The following is a 24,731-nucleotide window of genomic DNA, read 5'->3' as shown; positions in this document are numbered from 1 at the left end:
TTTTTGATGGATACTTGAGGACCATCTGGTTTATTGGTTCACTTTTAGTTTCTAACCCCCATAGGCACATAGGTAATACTAGTGTTTACTCCCTTTCATACCAAAATGCTTATCAAAATCACTTATCAAATCCTTTTCTTACCCCGACCCTTTTATATTCCTTAGCTCTTATTTTAGTATTGCAAGGATCATCTCATAAACACCATGTTATGCTTTAAAAAATATTTTATTTTCTAAGGGAGATAAGCTACTTATACCGGGTATAGTAGCTTTAGTGTTCCTTCTGGTGAGGTGGTGCGGAAGATTGGGAAACACCAGTGTTAGATCGGGAAAACACTTTTGACAGAGCTGAAGATACCTTCGCCAGCATTTTAGATCCTTGTTTGGAAATACTAGACTTGGGAATTTCTGTGGACAAACCAAAATAGGAATATAGACATTTATTAGATGTTTTGTGACAGACATACCAGGGCATTAATGATTTATGATTTAGAAATTGACATTTGTAAAAGAATTTGTGGATTTTAAAGAATATTCACAAAGATTCTTTTGATATGATCCTTCAAACACTCCTATGGAGGAAACAAGAAGAATGCTATCTCCACTTTTAGACACTGAAGCTTGGTGAGGTCAGATATCTTGCCTAAGGTCACATGAGTAGAAGGTAGCCAAGCTGGGGTTTAGGGACCAGGCTTTCTCACTCTCACAGAATTGTTATGCTTACTGCACTTGGGTGCTTCTCTAGGCAGATGTGCAAGAGCCTGCCTCTCTTTTTCCAACAGATAACCCTGAAAAGTCATAATGAGCTAATCTCACATGGGAAGGTAATTCTGAAGTCCATGTAGCGAAGATGTATTTCAGAATGCTGAGGTAAAAGCAGAAGTGCATTAAAAATGCTATCATTTCTCACCTGTTTTGACTAAATTTTCAGTTGACTGACCCAAGGGATTTTTTTTTTTATGTTAAATTATAAAAGAGGCTCCATTTGGACTTATTTTTGCACCATTTATTCTGTGCACAGGAATCTTAGAGGTTACTGCAATTCAGTTTAACAAAATGATTATTTTATATGTAAAGACAGAAGTAAGCATTTATGTACTTTTCAGATACCTCATGATACCAAACCAAAAACCAAACCCACTGCCGTTGAGTTGATTCTGACTCATAGTGACCCTATAAGGCAGAGCAGAAATGCCCGATAGAGTTTCCAAGGAGCGCCTGGCGGATTCGAACTGCCAACCTCTTGGTTAGCAGCTGTAGCACTTAACCATGATGTGATAAAACATGAAAACATACGATATAAAATATGAAGTAAAAGCTTATATTTTCTTAATTCCAGTACGTGACAAAGTTCTTGTCAGTATCTTTTGCAGTTACCTAGATTTATCTTCTTTAGTAAGATAACCTTCTCTAGCTAAAGCTAACTCATCCCATTGCCTTTGAGTTGATTCCAACTCATAGTGACCTTACAGGACAGAGTAGAGCTGCCCCATAGGGTTTCCAAGGCTGTAATCTTTACAAAAGCATATTGGCAATTTCTCCCATGAAGCAGCTGGTAGGTTCAAACTGCTGACCTTTTGGTTAGCAGCTGGAGCTTAACCGCTGCCTTACTAAAAAAAAAAAACTAGGGCTTCTTAAAGCTAACAGATAGCAAATTTAACCATAAATAAAAACCAAAAAATATGTTTAGGTTTTTAAAAGGCTGTAATTTTTAAATAACAAGAAACTAAAAAGTAAAAAGTAAGACCTGAGAAATAAAAAGACAAAGCCCAAATTCTGTGACAGGAAAGGCAAAATTACATGAGGGAAAGATGTAAAGTCTAAAACAAGAAAAAAAATTTAGTAACGGGATTGAGTAACTCATGAAAGACCATATTCTGAAGTTTTTATTGGAGGAGGAAAATTAAGCTCTGCTCTTGAAGTATGGGGAGCTTATTAAAAACGGAGATTTCTGGGCACTATTACCCAAAGACGCTAACTGAGCCAGTCTGCAGAGGGTCCAGAACTCTGTATTGTTAACAAGTACTCTGGGTGGTTTTGATGCAAATGGTCCCTTGGGTAGACACTGAGAACACTGTTCCAAATGTGCAGGCGGTATTGGATTCCTGCATATCGCTCAAGACTGCCAGGCAGCTAAGGCACACAAAAAGCTCACCCCCCAGAGAGGAAAATGAACACTTGTGGCTTCCAGTTAGTCCTGTCAAAGCAAAACTACATCTGCCTCATTCTTGGATGCAATGGCAACTAGATGGGACTACAGTACGGAGGGAAGGAAGAATGTAGGAAGAAAGTCAGAAGACCTAGTTTTGAGCCCTGGCTTTGCCATTTGTTAATTACGCAACCTCAAGAAGATTATTTATCTCTTTTTTTTTTTCCTTCTGAAAAATGGCACTTTAACACATGCAGAAGGATAATGGTATGTGCAGAGGATGTAGACAAATTTGTGTGGTCCACAAAGTGTTTCACAAATCTTTGAATTCTTTGATTACATTTAAAAATCAGGACTTTAATTTTAAGTGATTTAAAAATCACATTGACCAGTTTTATGTAATTTTTTAGTGTGATTTTTAAAAATCACAGGAAACATCTATCTCTAGCTTCTCTTGAAAAACTGGAAGCTCTGTCAACAACCCAGCATGGCAAGTACTGGAGTTGAGTAGCAGCTCCCTCCTTTAGATGGGACATGCTATCTTTAGTGAGCCACAAACCCTTGCTCAACATACTAACTTGTTTATATTATATACCTGTTGTTTATATTATATATTATATACACATATTTGAGTATATGAACTATAGGCAAATGGCAAGTGGAGTGAGATTAGTGAGATTAGGTTTTGAAGTCAGGTAGATCTATTCGAATTCCAATTCTGTAGCTTACCAGCTATGGGGTGACCTTGGATAAACTACTCTCATCTTCCTCTGTAATAACTCTCAATTTCCTTCCTAATAAAATGGAGATATTCCTTCCTCATAGGGTTGATCTGAGAAAAGCACTTAGCAGAACTCCTGGTACATAGTTGTGCTTAATGTTAACTCCATTATATGTTAACCCTTTGTGATGAGGTTCAAGTAAGAGAACTACACAATAAACTACAAATTGCTATCTGTGTAAATAGTAAGTACATTATTTCAACTTCATATTGATAATAAGTGTGGATACTGCAAGGGAGGAGTCATTCATTGCAGGAGGGTAACTGATCAAAATTTTAAATTTACATTATGTAATGGAGAAATTTATCATACTAGTTCTTAAAATCAGAGCATATTTTATACCTGAAATTACTTCTTTTGAGGGATAGTCACTGCCAAGAACTCTGTGGTATCCTTCATAGATAGTGAAAAACTGCCAAGACAAAGTGAAACATTAACTTAGTCTTTGGTAGACTGTAAACACTAGGCATATCTAGAAATCCCCCAAGAGATGCCTCACAGCCATTACACCACTGTACATAGTAAGATATGTGCTCTGTAGTCTCAAAGAACTATTCTCTGAGATTTAGGCTCATCAATTTTGCCAATTATGATGCCTATGATTGGCTCTTGTCATGGATGTGGGCCTTGGTACCACTAAAGGATGACTTCAAAAACTCAGGTCTCTTAAGTCACAAATAATGCCAACCCTTAATCTGCCTGTTCCCTCCTTCTGCTGAATAAGAATAAGAAATAAACTACAAATCCTTTTTTAGAGAATAAATAATGATAAGGGAAAAAAAAAAAAAAGCATGTTCACTTCATCACTTCAATTTCCTTTTATGGAAATCTTAGGAATTGTAAGGCCTGGAACAATAAAATGGCTATGTGAAGCTGGTAGGGCAAGGCTCAGGTATTATCTTTACTCTGTAGACCTTTATCACCTCTTTAAATATAGAAACAGTGACTGTCCCAGTCAGGCACAGAATAGCCTGGGGCAGGTGGCTGGACTTCAGTGTAGTTACTCTATGGTCCTGGCACTTAGAAAACTAAGTGAAAAATCAGTGAAATAAGGCCTAAATCCATGCAACTCGAGATAAATGTGTTGTATATAGATTACATAAAGAGCAGCACATATGAGGCATGCATAAGAACTTATTTCTTATTCTAATTCAGCAGAAGGAGGGAACAGGCAGCACATGAAGAACTAGGTAAAAACTCATAATAATACGTGCTGCTCTTTATATAATCTATACACCACACATAACAATACTGAAAAACAGGATACATTAAGAATACAATGGGGCAGAGACAACCTAAAGCACTGGTTCTCAACTTTGGCTGCACAACAGAATCATCTATGGAAACTTTTTTTAAAAGCATGAATCCCCACATCAGCTGAATTGGAATCCCTGAGGATGTGCAGGTATTGATATTTTTTTTTTTTTAACAATGCCCCACATGACTCTCTGTACATTCAGAGTTGAGACTTCTTGATCTAAAAGAATCAGCAGGGAGCAGATGACACCATGTTGTCTGAGAAGAGTGGATGTACTTAAGTTCTGCTGAGAACTTCTATTGTCCTATTAGTTTAAAGAGTGTTTGCCCTTACTTAACGGGTCATTATTATCATAGATGCTTTAAAGCTTTTGTCTGAAAATTTCAAAATCTTGGTTACCTCGGAGTCTCTTGTCCTTTCCCTTGAAAGTTCTTTGTATGTTGAGTAATTTTTTATTGTATCCTGGACATTTTTAAATAAGCTACAAAACTCTCATTCATGTTAAAACCCTCTGAAGAATGTTTTTTTTGTTTAAGTAGGCAATCAACTCATGCAGATTCATTCTACACATCTTACTCTGCCTTCTACGGACTGTGGTTCCAATGTAACTTTAGTTTTCAAGGTCTTTTCAGTGTTGGCACCACTATGAACACCATAGTTTAAGTTCTCAAAAGCCTTTTTTCTATGTAACTTCAGGTCAATTCCATGCATGCAGTTTATAAACAGATTTAGGGGCTGTCTTCCTCAAGATCCCACTTCTCTGTGGTATCTTTCAGTATCTCTGACTCTCAGCAGCTCCCTTTCTTGGTTCTATGGCTAGAATGTTAGGGCCTTTGCCTCCTTGTGCTGTTGCATGCTGTCTTACCCTCCCATGACTGCTTCTGCCTCCAGAGTAAAGTGATAAGAGAAGGCAGAGAAAAAAAATAACAGGATTTTCTGTATTTCCTACTCTTCAGGCTAATGAAGACCCTTTTCCAAATTCCTCTGATCAGTATTAAGTGCCTCAGAAGCCTCCGCTACCACTACAGAGCAGTTTTGTAACTGGAACTTCTCTTCAGGCAAGGCCAAGAGGTCGGGGGAAGGGAGCAGTGGGGAAAAAGTGGTGATTCCTCCCACAGGAACTTAAGTCTTGATTCTGACCAGAAAGCCATGGTTTCTTTTGGAGCTTTTTCTACCCTTGTTACTCCAGGATTTGAGCTGCCCTGTGTCTATGCCAAGAGATTTGGGAGGGAAAAAATGCTAGAAAACTCATGACGGTTTTGGTTGCTCTAGTTTTTATTTCTCTCCCAAATCTCCTGCTGCTATTTATTTTTCAGAATCTTTAGTAGTTGTCCAGAGTTTTCAGTTGTAGTCAATGAGAGAGATTGAGTGGTGCGTGCTTACTCTACTTACCCCAAACTAGACTGGACAACAGATTTACAATGGAAAAAGTAGTGAATGAGAGAAAGGACAATGAGCCAAAAGAGTCCAGATTAGATAGGAATACAGAATAGCACAAAGAGTGGCCTGTCGATAAGTCCCCTGTCTAGAGATTCAGCATCACCCCTTTATTGACACATGATTTTATTTGGAAAGTTTGGGTCTCTAAGTGAAGCCTGAGGTTGTCAAGTAGATATTTATATTCATACATGAGGATTATGTCAAGCAGAAAAGTAACTCAACATCTTTGGAAGTTTTGGCAAAAGTTATCTTAAGTATGACTTGTAGGATTTTCAGAATTGGTTCTGAAAATTTGCTACGCTGTGATACTAAGAAGTGACTGGATAATTCACAGATTGTGTGTGTATAAGGGTACACTTGCCTGCAGGATTAAATTGAACCAAAAAGGAGATAATATAATAAAAAGCAGAGAAGAGGATATGTAGTTTCAGCCCCCACTGGAAATGTCCTATGAATTAAGAGAAGAGGAAATTTCCTAGGCTCACACTGAAGAGTGGGCACCCCTTTTGGAAAGCTGCCATTGAAAAAGCAGACCTCAGAAACATAGAGAAGTAAGTAGAATCAGCACCTATTTCCTTCAAGTCCCTTTATCTTTGAAGTATCTGTTACCTCCCTGCCCCCAACAAGGCCCCACTTAGGTCTGCCCACACTGGGCAGTGCTAATGACTCATTTCCTCTTGGTTTTCCCAATAGACTCCTGTAAAAGAGCTAATAAATAGAACTGTACTTAGGTGGTACAGAGGGATAGTGGCTTATTCTGTGTACTTAATGAAAGGCCAGAATTTTGATTAAGGGATTTTCAGGTACCAGGGACAAAGGGACAAACCTCAGCCAGGTGGAGCAATCTGGGTGTGAGGGAGTTGTGACTAGGACATTATTTCCTATGTCCTTCAAATCACAGCACAGAGACCTTGATTTGACCCTGACAGCTGGGCCATCATTAATTAGAACCCACTGTATCCGAATTAAAACCCACTGATGTCATGTTGGTTAGACTCATGGTGACCCCATCTGTGCAAAATAGAATTGCTCCATAGTGTTTTCTTGGCTGTAATCTTTACAGAAGCAGATCACCAGGCCTTTCTCCCGTGGAGCCAACGGGTGGGTTCGAACTGCCAACCCTTAGGTTAGCAGAAGATCATGAACTGCTTGCACCACCCAGGGACCTACTATATCCCAATTAGATACTATTTAAAGATATTTACCTTAACACTGCTTGCATTCTCTAGTGCTGGTTCCTGAGAACCTTCTGTGGGCAAAACAAAACATCAGAAAGTGATCTTTTTTCTGAGGCATGCATAATGTTGATACCAACCTTATCTTAATTTTTTTTTTTTCACCAAAGATTCACAGGATTCTTTGACAGGAGTTACATGTATTTTTTTCAGTGTATAGACAATGAGAACAAAGCTGAAATAGGTTAGATACCTAAAGTGCTGGGGCATATCTTAGCTCTTAGAATTATAAAAGATGAAGTGTGATGTAGGAGAAGGACAGGCAGGCTACACACATGTACATAAATCATTCCATTCTTATGAACCTGTCTGTCTACTTGTAAAATGAGGTGTTACACTGTAGATGATTCCTCAGGGTCTCTCCAGCTCTCACACTGATTATAGACAGCTAATTAAAATTTTAAAAAAAGGAACGAGGTTTCCAAGGTAAAGGATTGTCAGAGAGTAAGGTGCTGATCTTATTAAATAGTTACTTCTGATGAGAATCAGGATAGCTTTGAAGAACCAACCTGAGGGAGTCTGGTAGAGTTGCCACAGAACTAAATGTTCCCTGAGTTCCAGAGGAGGGCAGTATGCCAGTGAAAGAAATTCAGCCCATGGAGATAGAAATGATACTGTGAGACAAGTTTCACAAAGACTGCTAGGGAGGCAGCAAACCTGCTAGCAAGTCATAAAACCTAGGTTTGAGTCTTAGTTTCTCCACTCAGGGCCGTGTGAACAATGGCAAATTATATCTAACTTCTCTGAATCTCAGCTTCCTCACGTGTAGAATGGAAATGAGACTATCTATTGACTATCCTAGGTGAGATGGGATGCACTTATCAATATATGAAATTATCTTGTTTATGTTCTTACTCTTAGATTCCCCACCCCAAGTTACTATGTAAATTCCATAAGGGTAAGGATTTTCCCAGTCTTATTTACAGCTCAGATCTTAGAACTGTATCAGGCACAAAGTAGATGCACAGTAAATTTTGAATGAATTAATAAATAAATGACTGAATTGTACAGGTACAGTATTACTGAAGGATATAAGAACTGAGCATGATCACTGCAAGTAAGTTGGGAAACACACACATACAAACGCAACACGAATTTAGGGTCAGGAGACTTGGGATCCAGAGTGGGGAGTCAGAGTGACCTTGGACAAGTCACTTTCTCACCCTGAGCTTCAGTTTCTTCATCTATATTAGGAAAGTTGTACTAAATGGTTTCTGTCTGGCTCTAACAGCCTAAGATTCCATAATGTAAAAATCAGCCCAGTGATTATTTCTGGTTATAATGTCCTTCTGGTTATAATGTGGTCATGGAACTTTGGCATATATACTGCTATTTTTTGGTTTATCTTTTAATGAAAAGAATTTCCACTCACAAATTGAGGCAGTAAGCTTCTTGAGTAACCCTTGAGAGGCTGCATGTTTGAAACAGGCAAACAGTAGTCCTATGGTTTGAGTTGCAAGGACATCTTTACGGTAAATATGACACGCTACTTCTTGTGAGTGGTGTCATTGTTAGAATCACATTGATCCTCTGAGGCTTCAATGAAGAACTAAAAAGTCCTCACAAATGTCATAATGAGTCAGTACTAATAGAGATAAAAAAGAAAGTGAGGTCCATTCTAGCTAGATTTTAAAGTGAGCAAATAAAAATATAGCTTTAAAAGCATTTTCCTTCATTTTAGTAGGGCTAAGTCATGATAAAAAGAAAGATAACCTCTCCAAGAAATGACTAAATTATAGTACCATGGGTTCTGGCCCACATATAAGCTATCATTGCAATACATCCTTATTTTGTGAATATTTTTCATAGGAACATGGAAATTATAAAATCATATCACTATATGCTATACACCAAAATCGTTAATGATATCTTAATAGCAATTCAGACAAGGCAAACAATTTGGCTCATTTTAACAACTGGCTGATGTTATCTATCACTGGATCATTTTTCCAAAGTAGATAAACCACAGTATTAATTTCGGGTTTGATATCTAAAAAATTCATCAAAGCAGTAAACAAAGTCTCCTTTTAAATACTCTAAATGAAGGAAAAAAATCAATCCAACCTTCTAATATTTTAGCTTTCGGATCTGTGGTACAATCTTCAGCCTCACTAAAGACAAAAGAAAAAGAACATATTATGTTCCATGTATTTAATAAATAATTACTGGTTAAGCAAGAGAATAATCTGTAGTTATTTTCATATAGAAGTAAACCTGGAATAGCATATCTCTGAGTTTCCAAATCAAATATAAATGATTGCTAAATTGACTTTTATTTGCTATGATCTGTGCCCTTTCTCTTCTCCACTGATGCAAACAATAGAGCGGTACCTGCAATACTAATTACGTATGCTAGCAGAAGGAAAGAGGCAATGGTGGACCAGGAATAGATATCCTACCTGGCATCAGGTCAGAAAGAAACAATTCCATACTACTGAATGGAAAAATAAACAAACAAATTGATTTTCTCCTTATATTCAGTGCTTCTCCCATGATAGAAAATGCTATCTTCCAGTTTATTAATATTCTTATTAACTTTACAGTTTAGACAAGCATTAGCTATTAACCAGACTTCAAGGCTATAACTCACTTTGTGCCTCTCTGTCCCCTATAAATGCCACACAGTCAGGGATGGATTACCCACTAAGCGAGGTATTCATGCGCTTACCTGTGCGATGTGATGAAACCCATGTGAAATTGTACATTACAGATTAGTAAATAAACACAAGTAAACCCATGTGTACCTTGCTTACTGTAAGCCTGTGCATACCTTGCTTACTGGTTAATCCGCCCCTGCACACAATCCAGACTTTTCTCCTACAGTCATCCCAAGTTGGATTGCCTGCCTCTCATTTATATCCTGTCCATCCTTAAAGGTTCAGAAGAAGCTCCATTATTTTTTTAGAATTCATCTCCTACAGTCATCCCAACTTGGATTGCCTGCCTCTCATTTATAGCCTGTCCATCCTTAAAGGTTCAGAAGAAGCTCCATTATTTTTTAGAATTCATCTCTGAATGCTCCAATTTACATTGCTCCCTTTTTGCTTTCAGTTCTTCTTATAGGCAGTGATACACCCTGGAAGATTTAGCTGCTTAAGTGAGATGAGCAGGATTCTTTTTGGGTTAATAATGCAAATACTATTGTTGACTCCCAGATTAAAACATCCTAACACATTAACTCTGGTGGCGTAGTGGTTAAGTGTTACGGCTGCTAACCAAGAGGTCAGCAGTTCGAATCCGCCAGGTGCTCCTTGGAAACTCTGTCAGGCAGTTCTACCCTGTCCTGTAGGGTCACTATGAGTCGGAATCGACTCGACGGCAGCGGGTGTTTGGGTTTTAAACACATTAACAAATACTTGATCCAAGATACCACTATATTAGAAAGCAGGTCTCAAAATAAGGAAGTAGAGGTCAGGTAACTAGAAATGGGGGAGCAGGTGGGAAGGGAAGGCCTAGGAAGTGATTACAGTGAGAAGGCAAAGAAGGGAAGGATAAGCAGAGTGAGGGCAAGTGTGGAACTGAATATATGCTCTCTTCACACTTTTACCAAAACAAAACAAAAATCAAACGAGCTGCTACTGAGTTGATTCTGACTCATGGGGACCCCATGAGTTGCACAGTATAACTGTGTTCCATAGGGTTTCAGGGCTGTGACCTCCTGAAAGAAGGTCACCAGACCTTTCTTATGAGGTGCTTCTTGGTGAGTTCGAACAGCCAATCTTTCAGTTAGTAGTCAAGCAGTTAACTGTTTGCACCACTCAGAGACTCCCAGGAATCCGACTTTCCCCAATAAATACTACTTTCTTCTCAGATTTCTATTTTTTGTATTGCTTTAATTTAATGTACCCGGCAGAGGAAATCAGATCTTCTTGGTTGTATGAAGATGAACTCATAATTCTGTGTATGAAGTAATGTGTCGGCTCATTAATAAGATTCCTTTCTTCTTTCTGGAAAAGTGTAAATCACATATTACACAAAGTAGAGTTTGATATGTATGTTCTCACCTTACTGGCATATTCTGCACTTTCATCTACACTGCAGTGAGATAAAATTTTAGAATTACTTAAAAGATGGATGAGCCCTATAACTCCAATTAAAATGTCCCCCCTCCCCCCAGATATAATTTTTTGGAAATGGCTCAGTGAAGATGATTTAAATTATATTGGGTTTTGAATAGTTTTAAACATAAACCTATCACAATGTTTGAAGGATACAATATTGTTTCTGTTCTTTACAAACATTTTTTAATTATTCATTTTTTTTTACTAAATTCAAAAATTTGAATAACTTTATTGTGATGTCCGTTACTAACATTAAAAAGAGAGGCTACTATTATTAGGGTTATTATTCATATAATCCACTTTGATACTTGCCAGTGTCATAGTTGAACATTTCTTTAGCTATCTACAAAGCCAGCATTTCTGACCATGCTGCACAAAGAAACTTGCTTCACATTACATTTGGTCATAAAATCACACAACTTACCAACAAATAGATTAAAATATATGTTAAGACAAATAACCTGGCAAGTTGGTGTTATGGATTGAATTGTGTCCCCAAAAAATATATGTTGTAAATCCAAACCTCTGCCTATGGTTATAGTCCTATTTGTGAATTAGTTTTGTTTGTTATGTTAATGAGGCAGGATTAGGGTGTATCTTGCATCAATCACTTTTGAGATATAAAAGACATCAAGCAAGCAAGAGAAGCAGAGATGGGAGAACTGAGATGCCAAGCCACATAAAGACTGCCCAGGAGGAGAAGGTCAAAGAGACAAGGACCTTCCTCTGAGCTGACAGAGAGAGAAAGCCTTCCCCTAGAACTGGCACTCTGAATTCTGACTTCTAGCCTCCTAAACTGTGAGAAAATAAATTTCTGTTTGTTAAAATCACCCACTTGTGGTATTTCTGTTATAGCAGCTAAGACAGTTGGTGAACTGACCTAAATTGTATCTCTGTTCCCTTTCTCTGGTTCACCTCAGCTATTGTGTCAGCCAGAGTATCACTTCCAATGGATAATCAAGAAAACTGTCTCACCAGGAAATCTTAAATTATATGTATTCCCCCAAAACATGTTATGACACAGATTTCTAGACAAGATCAACCCAAAGGGTTATTGAGATCCAGACCACCAGGACAATATCTGTATACCATGACAGTGGAATTTATGGGATGATTGAAGGGGTGATATTTAAAATATTTTGATTAATTTGTTAAGTTTCGGCAAGTTGGCTAAGTATAGAAATACCTACAAAAGCCAAAACCTGTGTAAGGTGGAAACCTGTTAGAGAAGGAAAACTCCCTGGGTACTTATGAGGTAGAATTCTTAACAGAGAGCCACAGAAAAGAGGTAAGTATCCTGTCAAAGGTAGAAAACTTGAGAGACCTGGAAAAACAAGGCAGTTCTGGCTAGTTTTGGCTCTCATAGGTTTCACTGTAACTTCCAAGAAAAAAGTCTATGTAACTTGCCCAAATTTTATAGTTATTAAGTGACAGAGACAGGATTCAAGGTCATAAATCTGAATCTTGGCTCAGGTCACCTTCTGGTCTTGCCCTACAGGTGTGGGGCTTCGCCACAAAAATTGATGAATGGATAGTTAACTAGCCAAGGTACTAGAGTCTATTGCTTTAAATAATTGGCTTGCATTTCTCTTAGCTGGTTTCTATTTTCCTTGTGCTTCTAACAATTTAGGTCTCTTTCCATTAACTGCTTTCCCTCTATTGTGGCTCATGGCTTTCTCTCTTAATTATTTCCTTTATATTGTAAATTTCACCAAGTTTATGAGGAGAGGGTCTAGTCCTGCCTAGTCAAGGTACATTCTTGGACAGGATGTGTAAAGTTCTCTACTCTTTCCATGGATATCTGGTAACTGACAGTCATATTTCTCACTTACAATACGCTGTGGCTTTTTCTGCGAAAAAGAATCTGTTTCAGTCCAAGTTGTTGAGCAGGTGGCCATGTCAAGCTTGGCAACAGCTCTTTTAACTTGTTCCTCCTGAGATTCTGTTATCTGACTTGAGGTTGCCTCAATACTTTCGATATTTGCACTGGATGTGGGCTGACAACATTTGCTTAGAGACAAAAGTTTCTTCAGGCTGCTTGTGCTTAGTGTTGGCTTGGGAGAAACAACTTTGATGTCTACTGGCTTCACAGCTTCTTTTACTTGATTTTCAAATGTTTCTCCTAAGAATCCTCCTGGTACAACAACCTCTCCTAAAACGACTTCCTCTTCATCAGAAATTAGTCCGTCTTCCATGTTACTTTCTGGATCTTCTTGAGCAATATCATGAGCTACTAATCGAATGAGAAGATCTTGTTTACTCTTAACATCTTTTAAAAGCTCCACCCTGGTAAGATCAGGCTTTCTTATATTCTGAAATGAATTTCTGCAAACAGCCTGGAATTTAAGGTACAATGAATATTAAAAACAAATGCTTCAATCATCTTTCTTGTGTTTCTATAGCTGTTTCCATATTATTTCTAGTTGTGACTTTGTAAGATTATCTCCAAATGCCATTTACCTGTATACTAGCAATATATTTTTTAAAAGAAACAAATGAAAACTATCAGAAATATTTGTTGGTTTCTATCATTTCTTTTATATTCAGAGATCATATTAATTTATTACAAATTACCCCCCAAAATAGAGGAAGGTTTAACATAGGAACTTTCTTTTACTTAAATCTTTTACTTAAATTTTATACTTCATTGTGAAATTATTTGATTAGTTGTTTTTTCATTTACCTTAAAAGTTTTATCACAAAAGTAGACATGACAATATATACTTTTAAGCTCCTATGTAGGGAATTGTAGAGCAATCCAAATGTGGATATTTCCCAGAAAAAAGGCAAGGTGCTGCCTAATCTTGATTTTTAAAATGATTAATAGTAGCCAAAATTGTGAAGGCCTTTGATTCTTCACTCCCTATCCCTCCACTCCTGATCCTTTGAACATATTTTTCCAAAGAAGCTTCAAAACATAAATTTTCATTTCTTTCTACCTCATTAAAAGTCACTTTCCATTTTTCAGTTTTAAAGACAGATCAAGGAAAAGACAATAGTTAAATGATGGAATTTTTCCATTTCTGTAGCCTTTGATGATGCCACAGGACCTCTAAATTAATTTCAGTTAATAACCTTGATCTCAACATCCCTTTGTAACATTGTAAGCCACCTTTTCAGGTACTTGTGCCCTAAAAGAATATCTTCTGTGGAAAACAAAATGTAGGAAGAACCTCTTTAAAGAATGAAAACACCATCAGCTTGGTTATCTGTGCTAGTGAAGGCAAAGAGTGGCTGAGAAAACCCAAAATCATTCAATATGGCTTTGGAATTTGTTATTGTTTGTATCTGAGTACAGGTCTACTCTGATACACATGGGGTACCCAGGAGTCAGAATTGACTCAATGGCTACTGACTGGTTAATATACTGAAAGTGAAATAGTAAGAAACATATCTAATCTAAGGGCTTGCAATCTAATGTAAGTTGATGAATGTTGCTAAAAGTAAGAAGTTACTACTGCAGAAACTTCAGTTTCAGAAATTAAAACTATTGTGGAGGCTGAGCATTTTGATATTACATTGAGGCTCTTTTGAAACACCTTTTGATATGCATAATAAAAAACTGAGGAAACTACAAGAGTCTGCTTCTTCTGAACCTTCAAATAAGGATTACAATCTCACTCAGTTTGGTTTTACTGTTATGGATATGTACCTATATTCTCTTTCTTCAAAAAAAAAAAAAAAAAGTGTCAGTTCAACCTGATTGGCTTAAGAAAACTAGCCTGAGATCTTAAGAGTGTACCACAAAGCCGATATGGCAAGTTCCAGCAAATCATAAGACTGTGCTGGAATGAATCAGTACACTCAATTCTATCAGGCTGGGCCAAAAAAAAGAAAGACATTCCAATAGACCTATTTCAGGAAAGATATCACTGAAGAACAACCATGCCTCACTATTCACTCATTTTTTGCCATTGTCTCTTGCACTTACCTCAAAGGGCTTTACATCCAGTCGTCCTAGTTTATTCAGTGAGATCCGTCTTTCTTTCTTTCTCCTTTCTCCAGCAGATGTGTCAGATGAGGCATAACTTTTCCCGCTTATTGATGCTTTTCTCAGTTCTGTTATGCTATGCCCAGTTTTCCTTAAACACTCCACCTTAAGTTTCTCGAGAGGTTGAGTTTTTACAGAAATGACGGCTAAGTGTTCTGAAATAATGGCCGGATCTATATTGATTGGTTTATTCCCAATGTACGGAACTATTTTAACTGGAAATTCCTCTTCAACTGAATCATGATCTGACTCCTCTTTATCTAATTCAGGAGCAATTTTAACAGCATGTTCTTGTGCTTTTTGAACAATTCGATCAATGTCCAGATCTTCCAAGAGATCACCATTCAAATGCTTTGAGCTAATTTTATTTAATGAAATAGTTGAGATGCGATTAATAATTACACTAGCCACCTTTCTAGGGAAGACTCTGTTTTTACCTTTTATATCAGAATAAAGGTCTTCAGGAGTTCCAGACTGTCGTAGTACATCACTATAAACAGAATCGACAACACGAGAAACGATCTCTCTACTTTCTGGATTTATAGAGCGTTCTCCAGCAGCTACAAGACTCATGTTACTCTTGGAAATTTCAGCTGTTACAGATTTTGTCAGTTGGGATGCAATTTTATTTAACTCAGGATTTGATAAGTTTTTTTTCTTGCTTATTGAGGGACTTGGTAACCTTACTAGTTTGGCCAAGAACAGGGCCAACACTTCCTCTAAAAATGCAGCATCTAACACAAAACCCTTTCCAGATAAAGACTTTTCCTGGGACTTCAATTCATCAATAATCTTAACCACTTTTTCCATAATTTTCACAGCCTCCAGGACTAATTCTGAATTTGATACTTCTTCTTCTACCTGAGGTTGAAATTCTGAACTGGAAATTTCCTTCACCATTAAAAAACCTATTATATCAGAGAGGACATTACTCTTACCCATTAAATCTTTAAATACAGAAGTATGTGAGCCAGCGTGCTTTAAAATGCTGGTATAAACAGAATTAACTACATTGTCAATAACTGCATTATCAGCTAAAGGTGCAGTGGGTGATTCCTTGGCTGGAGGTACAAGTTTAATCTGACTTTTAGAGATAAAATCTTGGACTGAACTTAAGATTTTTGAGGTTATTTTTTGCATTTCAGTTTCGAGAGATTTGGTTCTTCCCTTATTCACTTTTAGAAACACAGATAAAAGTTTTGATAAAAATTTTACAGCAATTTCTTCTACTATGTTATAAGGCAGTTTATGAGCACAAGATGGTTGAGGCTGGGGAACATCAGTAGTTTGGATGACCTGCTTAAGGATATTTTCAACAATGCTGTCAACTTCTGCACACTGATGTGGAGTCAGCTCTCCAGAAAAATAGTTCTGCAACTGATTGCCAGCCACTTCTCGTAGCACTAAGTCAACTATAGCATCTGAAAGGATTCTGCATCCACTGGTTACACAGTTTTGTATAACCTCTTGAGACCCAAACTGTGGCAAGAGATTATTATAAATACACTGAACCACTGATTGAGTAATGTCATCATCATTAGGATGTAAGGATTCTACATACTGTATAACCATATCTTTGTCTTTGGAGATCTCTGCCATAACTGTACTAACTAACTTCATGTGAAGAAAATCCCAATCCTCAGATGTTTCTGCTTTGGCGTTGGATACTGTAAAGAAAATTTTAGATAAAAGAGAAGAAATGACATTCTCTAAAAATTTATAAGGCAACATTATGGTATACGGTGATGATGTTTGACATTCTTTGTTGGCTGTCTGGGCCACTTTTTGGATCTTTTTAACAACATCCTTCGATTGCAGTGGCAAACATGCTGAAGCTGGAACCTCATTGCCAAATATCAAGTTAAGCTGATGTTGAAAAATTTCATTTATCACTGCACCAGTTAGCCTTCTTGCTAAGTTTTCCTTGTCAGTGTTTATGTTCTTACAAATTGAGTCTTGGGATCTATAATCCTTCAAAATATCGCATATGGAAGAGTGAACAATTTTATTGACCAATGTTTTATCGAGTGCTGGCATTTTATCTAGAAAAGGTACCTTATCTGAAGAGGACTTTTTAGTCATTTTATGCCCAGGTGGTATTTCATCTACAGTTGTCATCTTAATGCTTAATGATGTTTCATCTGAAGTTGGTTCTTTTTGCCTGGGAGGTACTTTAGGAACTGATGAGATTTTACCTGCAGGTGGAAAAAACTGATTTTCCTTATCTGGCCTAAATACTTTAATTTGAGCATCTGAAAACTCCTTTAACAGTGAGTCAATCAGTTTCATGGCTGTGTCATAGAGTTCAGCTTGATTTTCATCATCAGTTACATTTTGATAACTATCACATGTTTGTGCTTCTGGTGGAGAAGAAAAGATCAATTTGTTAATCATTTCAGCGACAATATCTTCTAAAAATTTAGCAGGAAAAATTCCAGGTTTATTTTCTGGTGAGTACTTAGGACTGTCTGGTTTACCAAGCTCACTTTTAATCTCTTTAACTTTCTGTTCCTCTTTCTCTTTGGCGGGGACATTTTTGTTAATCGAAGGGGATAAATCCTTTGTTGCAGCAAGCTTTACAGAATCCTTGCCAGCCTCTTGAATTATATGCAATGCTTTATCACCCAGGGGACCTTGGAATTTTGAATCATCTGCTGGTTCTTGAAAAGATGTTTCCAAAATATTGTCATAAATATTTTCAATGACATTTTGAACACATTCGTGATCCAAGTATTGTTCCTCATCTGTAATTATATGAGCTGGAGAGCCTCTTGTCCCATCACTGCTTGGCCTTTGGATGTCAGTTTTCAAAGTTTTCTCTGTGGTGGTCCCCTTGTTTTTTGCATTGGACATCAAAGAAGATATTTCAAAAGGCTTGCCATCATTTTGTAATGAACTGTCTCTCTTTTTGTCACTCTTTTCATCATCTATTTCAAAATCTGATCTTGGTGCTCTCTTCTCATATTTTGTAACATCACTGACTACTGAAAAATGTGTATGTACCTCATCACCTTGCCCTTCCTCATCTTTTGGAGCTGGTATGCTTTTCTTCTCGATTTCATTATTTTTAAGTATTACACTCAAATCTAGCTCCTGGGTATCCTTACTTTCCATACTGGTAGTTGGCAAAGTAACTCTTGATATATTTTTATTATATTTTTGAATTGCAGTTTCTATCTTACTTTCATCTTTCTTTTTATTTGCTACACCTGCAGCTGACCCTGCAGTTGACCCTGATGCCTGGCTAATAATGCCGCTTTTCATAATTCTAGTTATAGAAGTAAGTACTGGATCATGAATACCAACTTTTTTCATTGATTTCTCGTCTTTGTTGAAACTTTTCTTTCTACTTATTCCATCTCCATCTAATTCCAAAGCGTACATTGTATTTTTCAGGCCAGAGGTTAGAGAAGTATGTTTATATGACTCTTCTGGTAAAGTCAGTCGGTTCCCTTTTAAGCATCTGTTTATCTGTGTAGAGGTTTCTTGTAGATGCTGAACCCTCTGGGTGATGTTATCTGGATTTAGAAATGAAAAAAAGGTGGAAGACCAGTCTCCTGAAAAAAGTGGTTGAATCTTGAAAGTAGAAATTGCCTTCTGGGCTAAAGAAGAAATCATTTCTATAAAAATGTTATTTTTATCGTCTTTCTGAATATCGTTAGTCCCGTATTTTCCTATGAACTGATCATATACAAAATTGGATATTTCATCAACTGTCTCTTTATCAACTGGTGGGAAAGAAAATATTTCTTCAGCATTTGGTAGAACCTTAATTTCACTTTTCCTAAATTCCCTTATTAGAGAGTTTGCAAATTTTATAGCCAAGCTTACGATGTCTGGCTTTGCCATTTCTTCTTTCTTAGAATCTTCTGCAACACTTGGAAGAGAATAAAATTTGTGCACAAGGTCAACAATTACATCTTCCAAAAATGTAGCTGAATATATGGAAGGCTGTGTCTTGTCTTTACCAGGTTTACCAACTACAGAAACATGGTCATAATCAGATAAGTCACTAGAAGATGATTCTTCACCATGTAAAAATGGCTGCAGATGATGATTCATGATTTCCTTCATAATTAAGCCAGCTATTTTACTTAGAAATGAGCCTCCTTTTTTGTGTGCATCTTTCTGCACTTCAGCTTGGAATTCAGATTTTTTCAAAATATTGGTACATACGGAATCAACCAAATTCTCAATTGCTTCTAACTGCATACTCTCTGCATTCTCTTCTGCTGTGGCAAGCCTTATCTCATGTTCAGAAATTTCTTTTATAATTTCATCACTCAATTTAGAAGCTGCATCTACAAACTCATAATCTGATGGCACCTCTTTGTCTTTTCGCTCATTTTTAGGGTCAGTTAATGGGAATACATGCACTAGAAGCTTGTAAATCATATTTTCTAAAAGGGAATGAGGCAACACAGTAATACATGATGGCAAGTTATGGTTATCCCTTATGATGGTATCCAGCACCTTTCTGATGATATTATCTGCTCGTGGGGAAGAAAAGGAAGAATACACTAATTCTCCTGAAATTAATGACTGTACCTGATAATCATAAATTTCTCCCAACAGCAAATGATATATTTTTCTTCCAAAATAAACAGTGTCACATTGTATAGCCCTATATACTTGAATGAGAGATTTATATTCATCTAATATTTTTTCATAAATTAGGTTGACTGTATTTTGAACCATTTCTTTATATTCTTCTGAAAAACACAGATTTTCATCATTATCTGCAAGTAAAATCTCTGATGTGGTGAACTCCAGAACAATTGATTTTACTAATGTTTTAACAATGCCAATAATTTTGGCTTTTGTTTTATCTGGATTTTCAGCAGCGAACACGTTATGTGAGAATGCATAAAGGATTTTGCATAAAAGCTCAGAAATTACTTCCTCCAAAAAGACAACTGAGTTTACAATGAAAGACAATTCTCTTTGTTTAGAATCTATTGCTTTCTGATTATAAGTTTGATCAACTGAAGGCGAAAGGAGAGTTTTGTCTCCAGATAAAAATGACTGAAGATGATGATTAAAGATTTCTTTTATTATAAAACTTGCTATTTTTGAAATGGGTATGTTACTTATGCCTTTTTTATCTTTTGTAAGAGACTGGTATAGATTTGAATATAAAAGATCAGCATAAATGGAATCAACCATAGACTGAATATCTTTTTCAGAAATCATACTTTGTTTTTCACTCCCATGTCTAGTAATACATATCGCATGTTTTGAAATTATTGATATAATTTCATTTATCAGTTTCATGACTGTATTACTTAAGTCCGATTGAGTAGTATCTTGGTTTTCTATACTAGAGGCCAATGGACTCATCTGAGATATAAGCTGAGTGACTATTTTTTCCAAATGAGTATGTGATAACATAGTAGTATATGATGTTGAAGCTTGTCTTCGGAGTCTTGATTTACTAATATCATATTTAACTCTCTTTATTAAAACATCAGCACTGAGTTTGGAAAGTGATGTAACAGGCAGTTTTGCTATAAAATCTGGGTGAATTTGGAAATAAAAAATTTCAGAAAGGATGATGTTAGTTACCCTTGCAGCCAGTGTATTTGTGTCATTTAGAAAATCTTTATTGGGAATTATTTCCATTTCATATTCTTGCAAAACTTTGCTGTACACTATGTCGATAATTTTTATGACTGTATCTCTCTCTACTGGAGGCAAACCCAACTGTTTCTCAGCATTTTCTAGTATGCTAATTTGGGCTTTTGAGAATTCCTCTGTTATCAAAGGTATTAGTTTTTCAGCTGTTTCCAACAGTTCATCTTCTGAATCTCTTACTGATTTTGTCTGCACAATTCCTAACAACCTGTGGAATATTTTGCTTAAAACTCCAGAGACGACATCTTCCAAAAAGCGCGAGGAATAAACACTGGTATAAAAGAACTGCCTTCTCTCATCACCAAAATACGTAAATGATGAAGATGTTAATGACTTCCCATCCACAAATGGCTGAAGATGTTTTTCACAGATATTTTTAATGATAAAACCTGCTATTCTATCAATAAGAACATCATTGCTGTTCATGATATTTTGCTCAACTGATGCTTGAGAGCCAGAGTTTTGCAAAATATTTTTGAATACTGAGTCAACAAGATGCTGAACGTCATCCTCTGAGTAAACAGACTTGGTTTCTTCATCTTCTGAAAATCGAATTTCATGTTGAGAAATTTTCAACCTGATATCACTAATTAGCTTTGAAGCAATTTCATTGAAATTCACTTCTGATCTATCTTTTGGGGTTTCTCTGTTTGGAACCATGCTAGATGTGGAAGGAAAGATTCTAGATAATAGTACTCTGATCATATCCTCTAAAAATGTATATGGAAGCAAGGTGTTATAAGGAGATAAACTCTGGCTTGGCTTGGTGGATTTACTGATGCTACTAAGGATGTCCTGAACAATATTCTCAGCCACTAAACTAGAATGGGAAGAATCTGACAAATCCCCAGAAAACAATGGATGAAGAAGGTAATCTGAAATAGCTGCTACAATTAAATTGGTAATATTTTCCACAAAAATATCGCCGTCTTTAGATTCTTTATCAACCTCAAGATCTCGCCCATGCTGTTTTAAAACATTTCTATGAACTGAGGTGACAAGTTTGTCTACTATATCTGTATCTCCAAAAGGGTGAGGCTGCTGTTTGTCATCAAATAAAGTATAAATTTTTGTTTTATAAAAATGGTTATTTATTGAGTTTATTATTTTTTTAGTCATTTTTTCCAGGTCAACTTCAGTATTAGACTTTGGAATGAAGATCTTAGATAAAAGTCTGGCAACAATTTCCCCTACAAATGTGTCAGGGTTAAAACCTAAGCATGATGACTTTTCGGATCTGTGTGACTCTGTGACATCGCTGAGAACATATTTAACCATTTTAGATATTTCATCTAATGGAGTCTTAGGACGAGGTAAACTCTCTCCACACAAAAAGGGCTGAAGATGATTTTCAACAATCTCTTGGATAATACAACTGGCTATTTGGTCAGCTATAACTGGGCTCTGGTTTACTATACTTTTCTGTATTGAAACAAGAGAGTCAGACATTTGCAAAATATTTCTATAAACAGAATCTACCATCTTTTGGAGGTTTTTCCCTGTGTATAGATATTGATTATCATATATAGTAAACCAAATTTTATGTTTTGAGATGGCTGACATAACCTTATTTATTATACAGGTGGACATTTCATTAAAATCTGAACTCATTAAGTATTTCTTTCCCAGAGAGGAAGACTCACTGGGTGGAGGAATGAGCTGAAATAAAAGTCTTCTGATAATATCTTCTAAAAATGAGTGTGGTAACATGGTGCTATAGCCTGTTGAAAACCTGGGTTGGGAAGTAAATTTTCTCAGGTTACTTTGAAGCTTCTGCAGTATAATTTCAGCTTTGAGAGGGTCATATGAGTTAGCTGTGAGATCTCCCTGGAAGTAAGATGGGAGTTGGTAGTCTAAAATCTCTAGCAATATGCCATTAGTTATTTGTTCTGCTATTGAGGTATTCTCATATGCCAGACTATTACCACAGGTCACTTTCAATTTATAGTGCTGCACGACATCATTATAAACTGAGTCAACAATCTTACTAACAGTTTCTTTATGAACTGGTGGAAAACACAGCCTTTCATCAGCATTCCGTAAAACAGTGACCTGTGCATTATTAAACTCATTCACCACAGAGTTAACAAATAATGTATTCATCTCATTGAGCCGGGCCTCAGTGATATTTTCATTTTCACCCCACAGTGAGGTAGAGAGATTAAAAAATAGTTCTGAAATTATTTCTTCCAAAAATATGGCTGAATATACACCCGTATTCATGCCTCCTGGATGCAGATTGTTATTGATGACTGTTGTATCCATTTCCTTTGTTCCCTGTCTTTTAAAAGGTGACACAGAAGATTTTATTGAAATTTGCTTGCCAAATGGTGCTTGTATTTTGGATCTAACTACACTGGGATTATTCAGGGATCCTCTCAAAGGATTACTGTCATAACTCATAAATCCTAGAAAGCCTTGATCTTGTTCTAATTCTGTGAATTCTGGCCTTTTGGTTTTTGTGAAACCGGACTGTATTTCTCTTGTTCTGTGCTTCAAATCCTTGTTTGCAAAAGGCAGATTTTTGGAGGTATGTTGTATACTGTGAGATAGTTTTTCCATCAGTGATTTAACCAAGCGGTGGGAAATATCAGTAAGTATAGAGTCTGATGACAGTAAGTCTTGATCTATTTCTGCCAGATTTTCTAAAAGGTCTGACATGTAATCTCCTTGAAATGGTTGACAGTCTACCGCTCCCTTGCAATAATCAACTTCTTCATCTTCTACACTTTGAAGTATTTTTAAAAGTTGATGTTCTTCTGACATCTCATCAGAAAGAGGGTCATTATTATCAAGGCAGCCAGTGCGTGTGCATTTTTCCAAAAGTATTCTAATAAGTTTCTCACATACTACATTAAGAAGAAAAACTGATTTTGGCGAGAGCCCTAGGTTATTTCCACATGTGCTATTACCTTCCTGATTATTTGAGAATGGGAAGTTTGTCCTTGCTATTTTACCAGAATCCATAGACACATCTGGGCATTCATCTGGCAAAAATACATCCAAAACAATATTAAAAACTTTATTAACGACTTCTTTGGATTCATGAGTTTTTAAGCTACCAATCAGGCTGTTTAACTTACATGCCAGATAATTTATTTTATTTTTCTGAATGAGCTGATCAACTTGATGAGTAGATAATTCCAAATCTCTGGGATCTGTCTGTCTTTCCATGGCATTAGTTTTGTAGCAAGTGGGCACTCTATGACTTCTAAGCATGGGATATGATTCGTTTCTTCCATTGCTTTTAAGGTGACGATTTATTTCTATTTCTTTGGATAGTATATGAATCACTCCTATTAAGAGATCCTGGAAGAGATCATCAAAGTCAGCAGCAGCTACACCTGGGCAGTAAATATATTTTGTTCTTGTAGAAGTCATTTGCTGTGCAGTGTCAGCCTTTATAATGTTACTATTAGAAAGGATTCGAATAATGATTTCAGAAATGCTTAAAGCAAGTTCTCCAATAGAAATTGACCTGCTGTCAAACACTTGGGAATGAATTGAAATAATCTTGTTAAATGCTGTATCTTGGCTTTCCAATCCTTTAACCTTTTCTCTGTCTTCTTTGGTGCCATCAAAAATCCTTGAAACCATTTGGTAGATGACCAACTCAGTGAGATGTTCACAAAATTGATTAAGTGAAGAATCATTGTGTATGCTTTTTAGAGGCTGGTTTGATTCATATTCTTTTCTTGACAATGTAGAAACAATAGACAGCTTCTCTTCACTGGCAACTTAAAAAAGAAAACATTACCATTTTTAGCATGCTTTATGAAAAGTTCAATATATTGGTTACTATTTACTACAGATTTTACCTTGGGAGCATCTCACTAAAGAAAAGGCAAGACCTAGTAAAGACAGGAATTGGGTTTCCTTCAAATATTATTTCTCACTTTGTGAAATCTTTATTTTAGCTTGGAAGTTGAAAATATAGCCCCAAATAACTTAAATCTCTAAGTACTGACATGTTCTTCATGGATGGTTATGGACTCTAAAAAAAAAAAAAAAAAAAAAAATGGACTCTAAGAACGTGGAAATCCTGGGGCAGACAAATGATTTCTAGGTTTGGTGTTATAGCCTTGCATGTCTTCAGTGATTTATAGAAACCACATATAATTACTTAAAAAAAAACTCTTTAGTCAAAATATTTAATGTTATGCAATGTATTATGTCTAAGA

General features: G+C 36.4%; 1 protein-coding gene across 1 annotated transcript in view; it reads right to left on the bottom strand.

Moving 5' to 3' along the window:
* Nucleotides 1–271: 271 nt before the first annotated feature.
* FSIP2 (fibrous sheath interacting protein 2) overlaps nucleotides 272–24,731 on the bottom strand; it is an 81,082-nt gene continuing 56,622 nt past the window's right edge. Inside the window, exons 17-23 of the mRNA XM_049887612.1 lie at nucleotides 14,857–24,287; nucleotides 12,758–13,261; nucleotides 10,711–10,811; nucleotides 8,929–8,975; nucleotides 6,835–6,878; nucleotides 3,274–3,343; nucleotides 272–408 (exon numbers count right to left, since the gene is read on the bottom strand). Coding sequence (XP_049743569.1) covers nucleotides 272–408; nucleotides 3,274–3,343; nucleotides 6,835–6,878; nucleotides 8,929–8,975; nucleotides 10,711–10,811; nucleotides 12,758–13,261; nucleotides 14,857–24,287 — 10,334 coding nt within the window. The remainder of the gene's footprint in view (nucleotides 409–3,273; nucleotides 3,344–6,834; nucleotides 6,879–8,928; nucleotides 8,976–10,710; nucleotides 10,812–12,757; nucleotides 13,262–14,856; nucleotides 24,288–24,731) is intronic.

Source organism: Elephas maximus, chromosome 6, assembly GCF_024166365.1.
Source record: "Elephas maximus indicus isolate mEleMax1 chromosome 6, mEleMax1 primary haplotype, whole genome shotgun sequence".
Classification (NCBI taxonomy): Eukaryota; Metazoa; Chordata; class Mammalia; order Proboscidea; family Elephantidae; genus Elephas; species Elephas maximus.
This window is presented reverse-complemented; position numbering and strand designations above follow the sequence as displayed.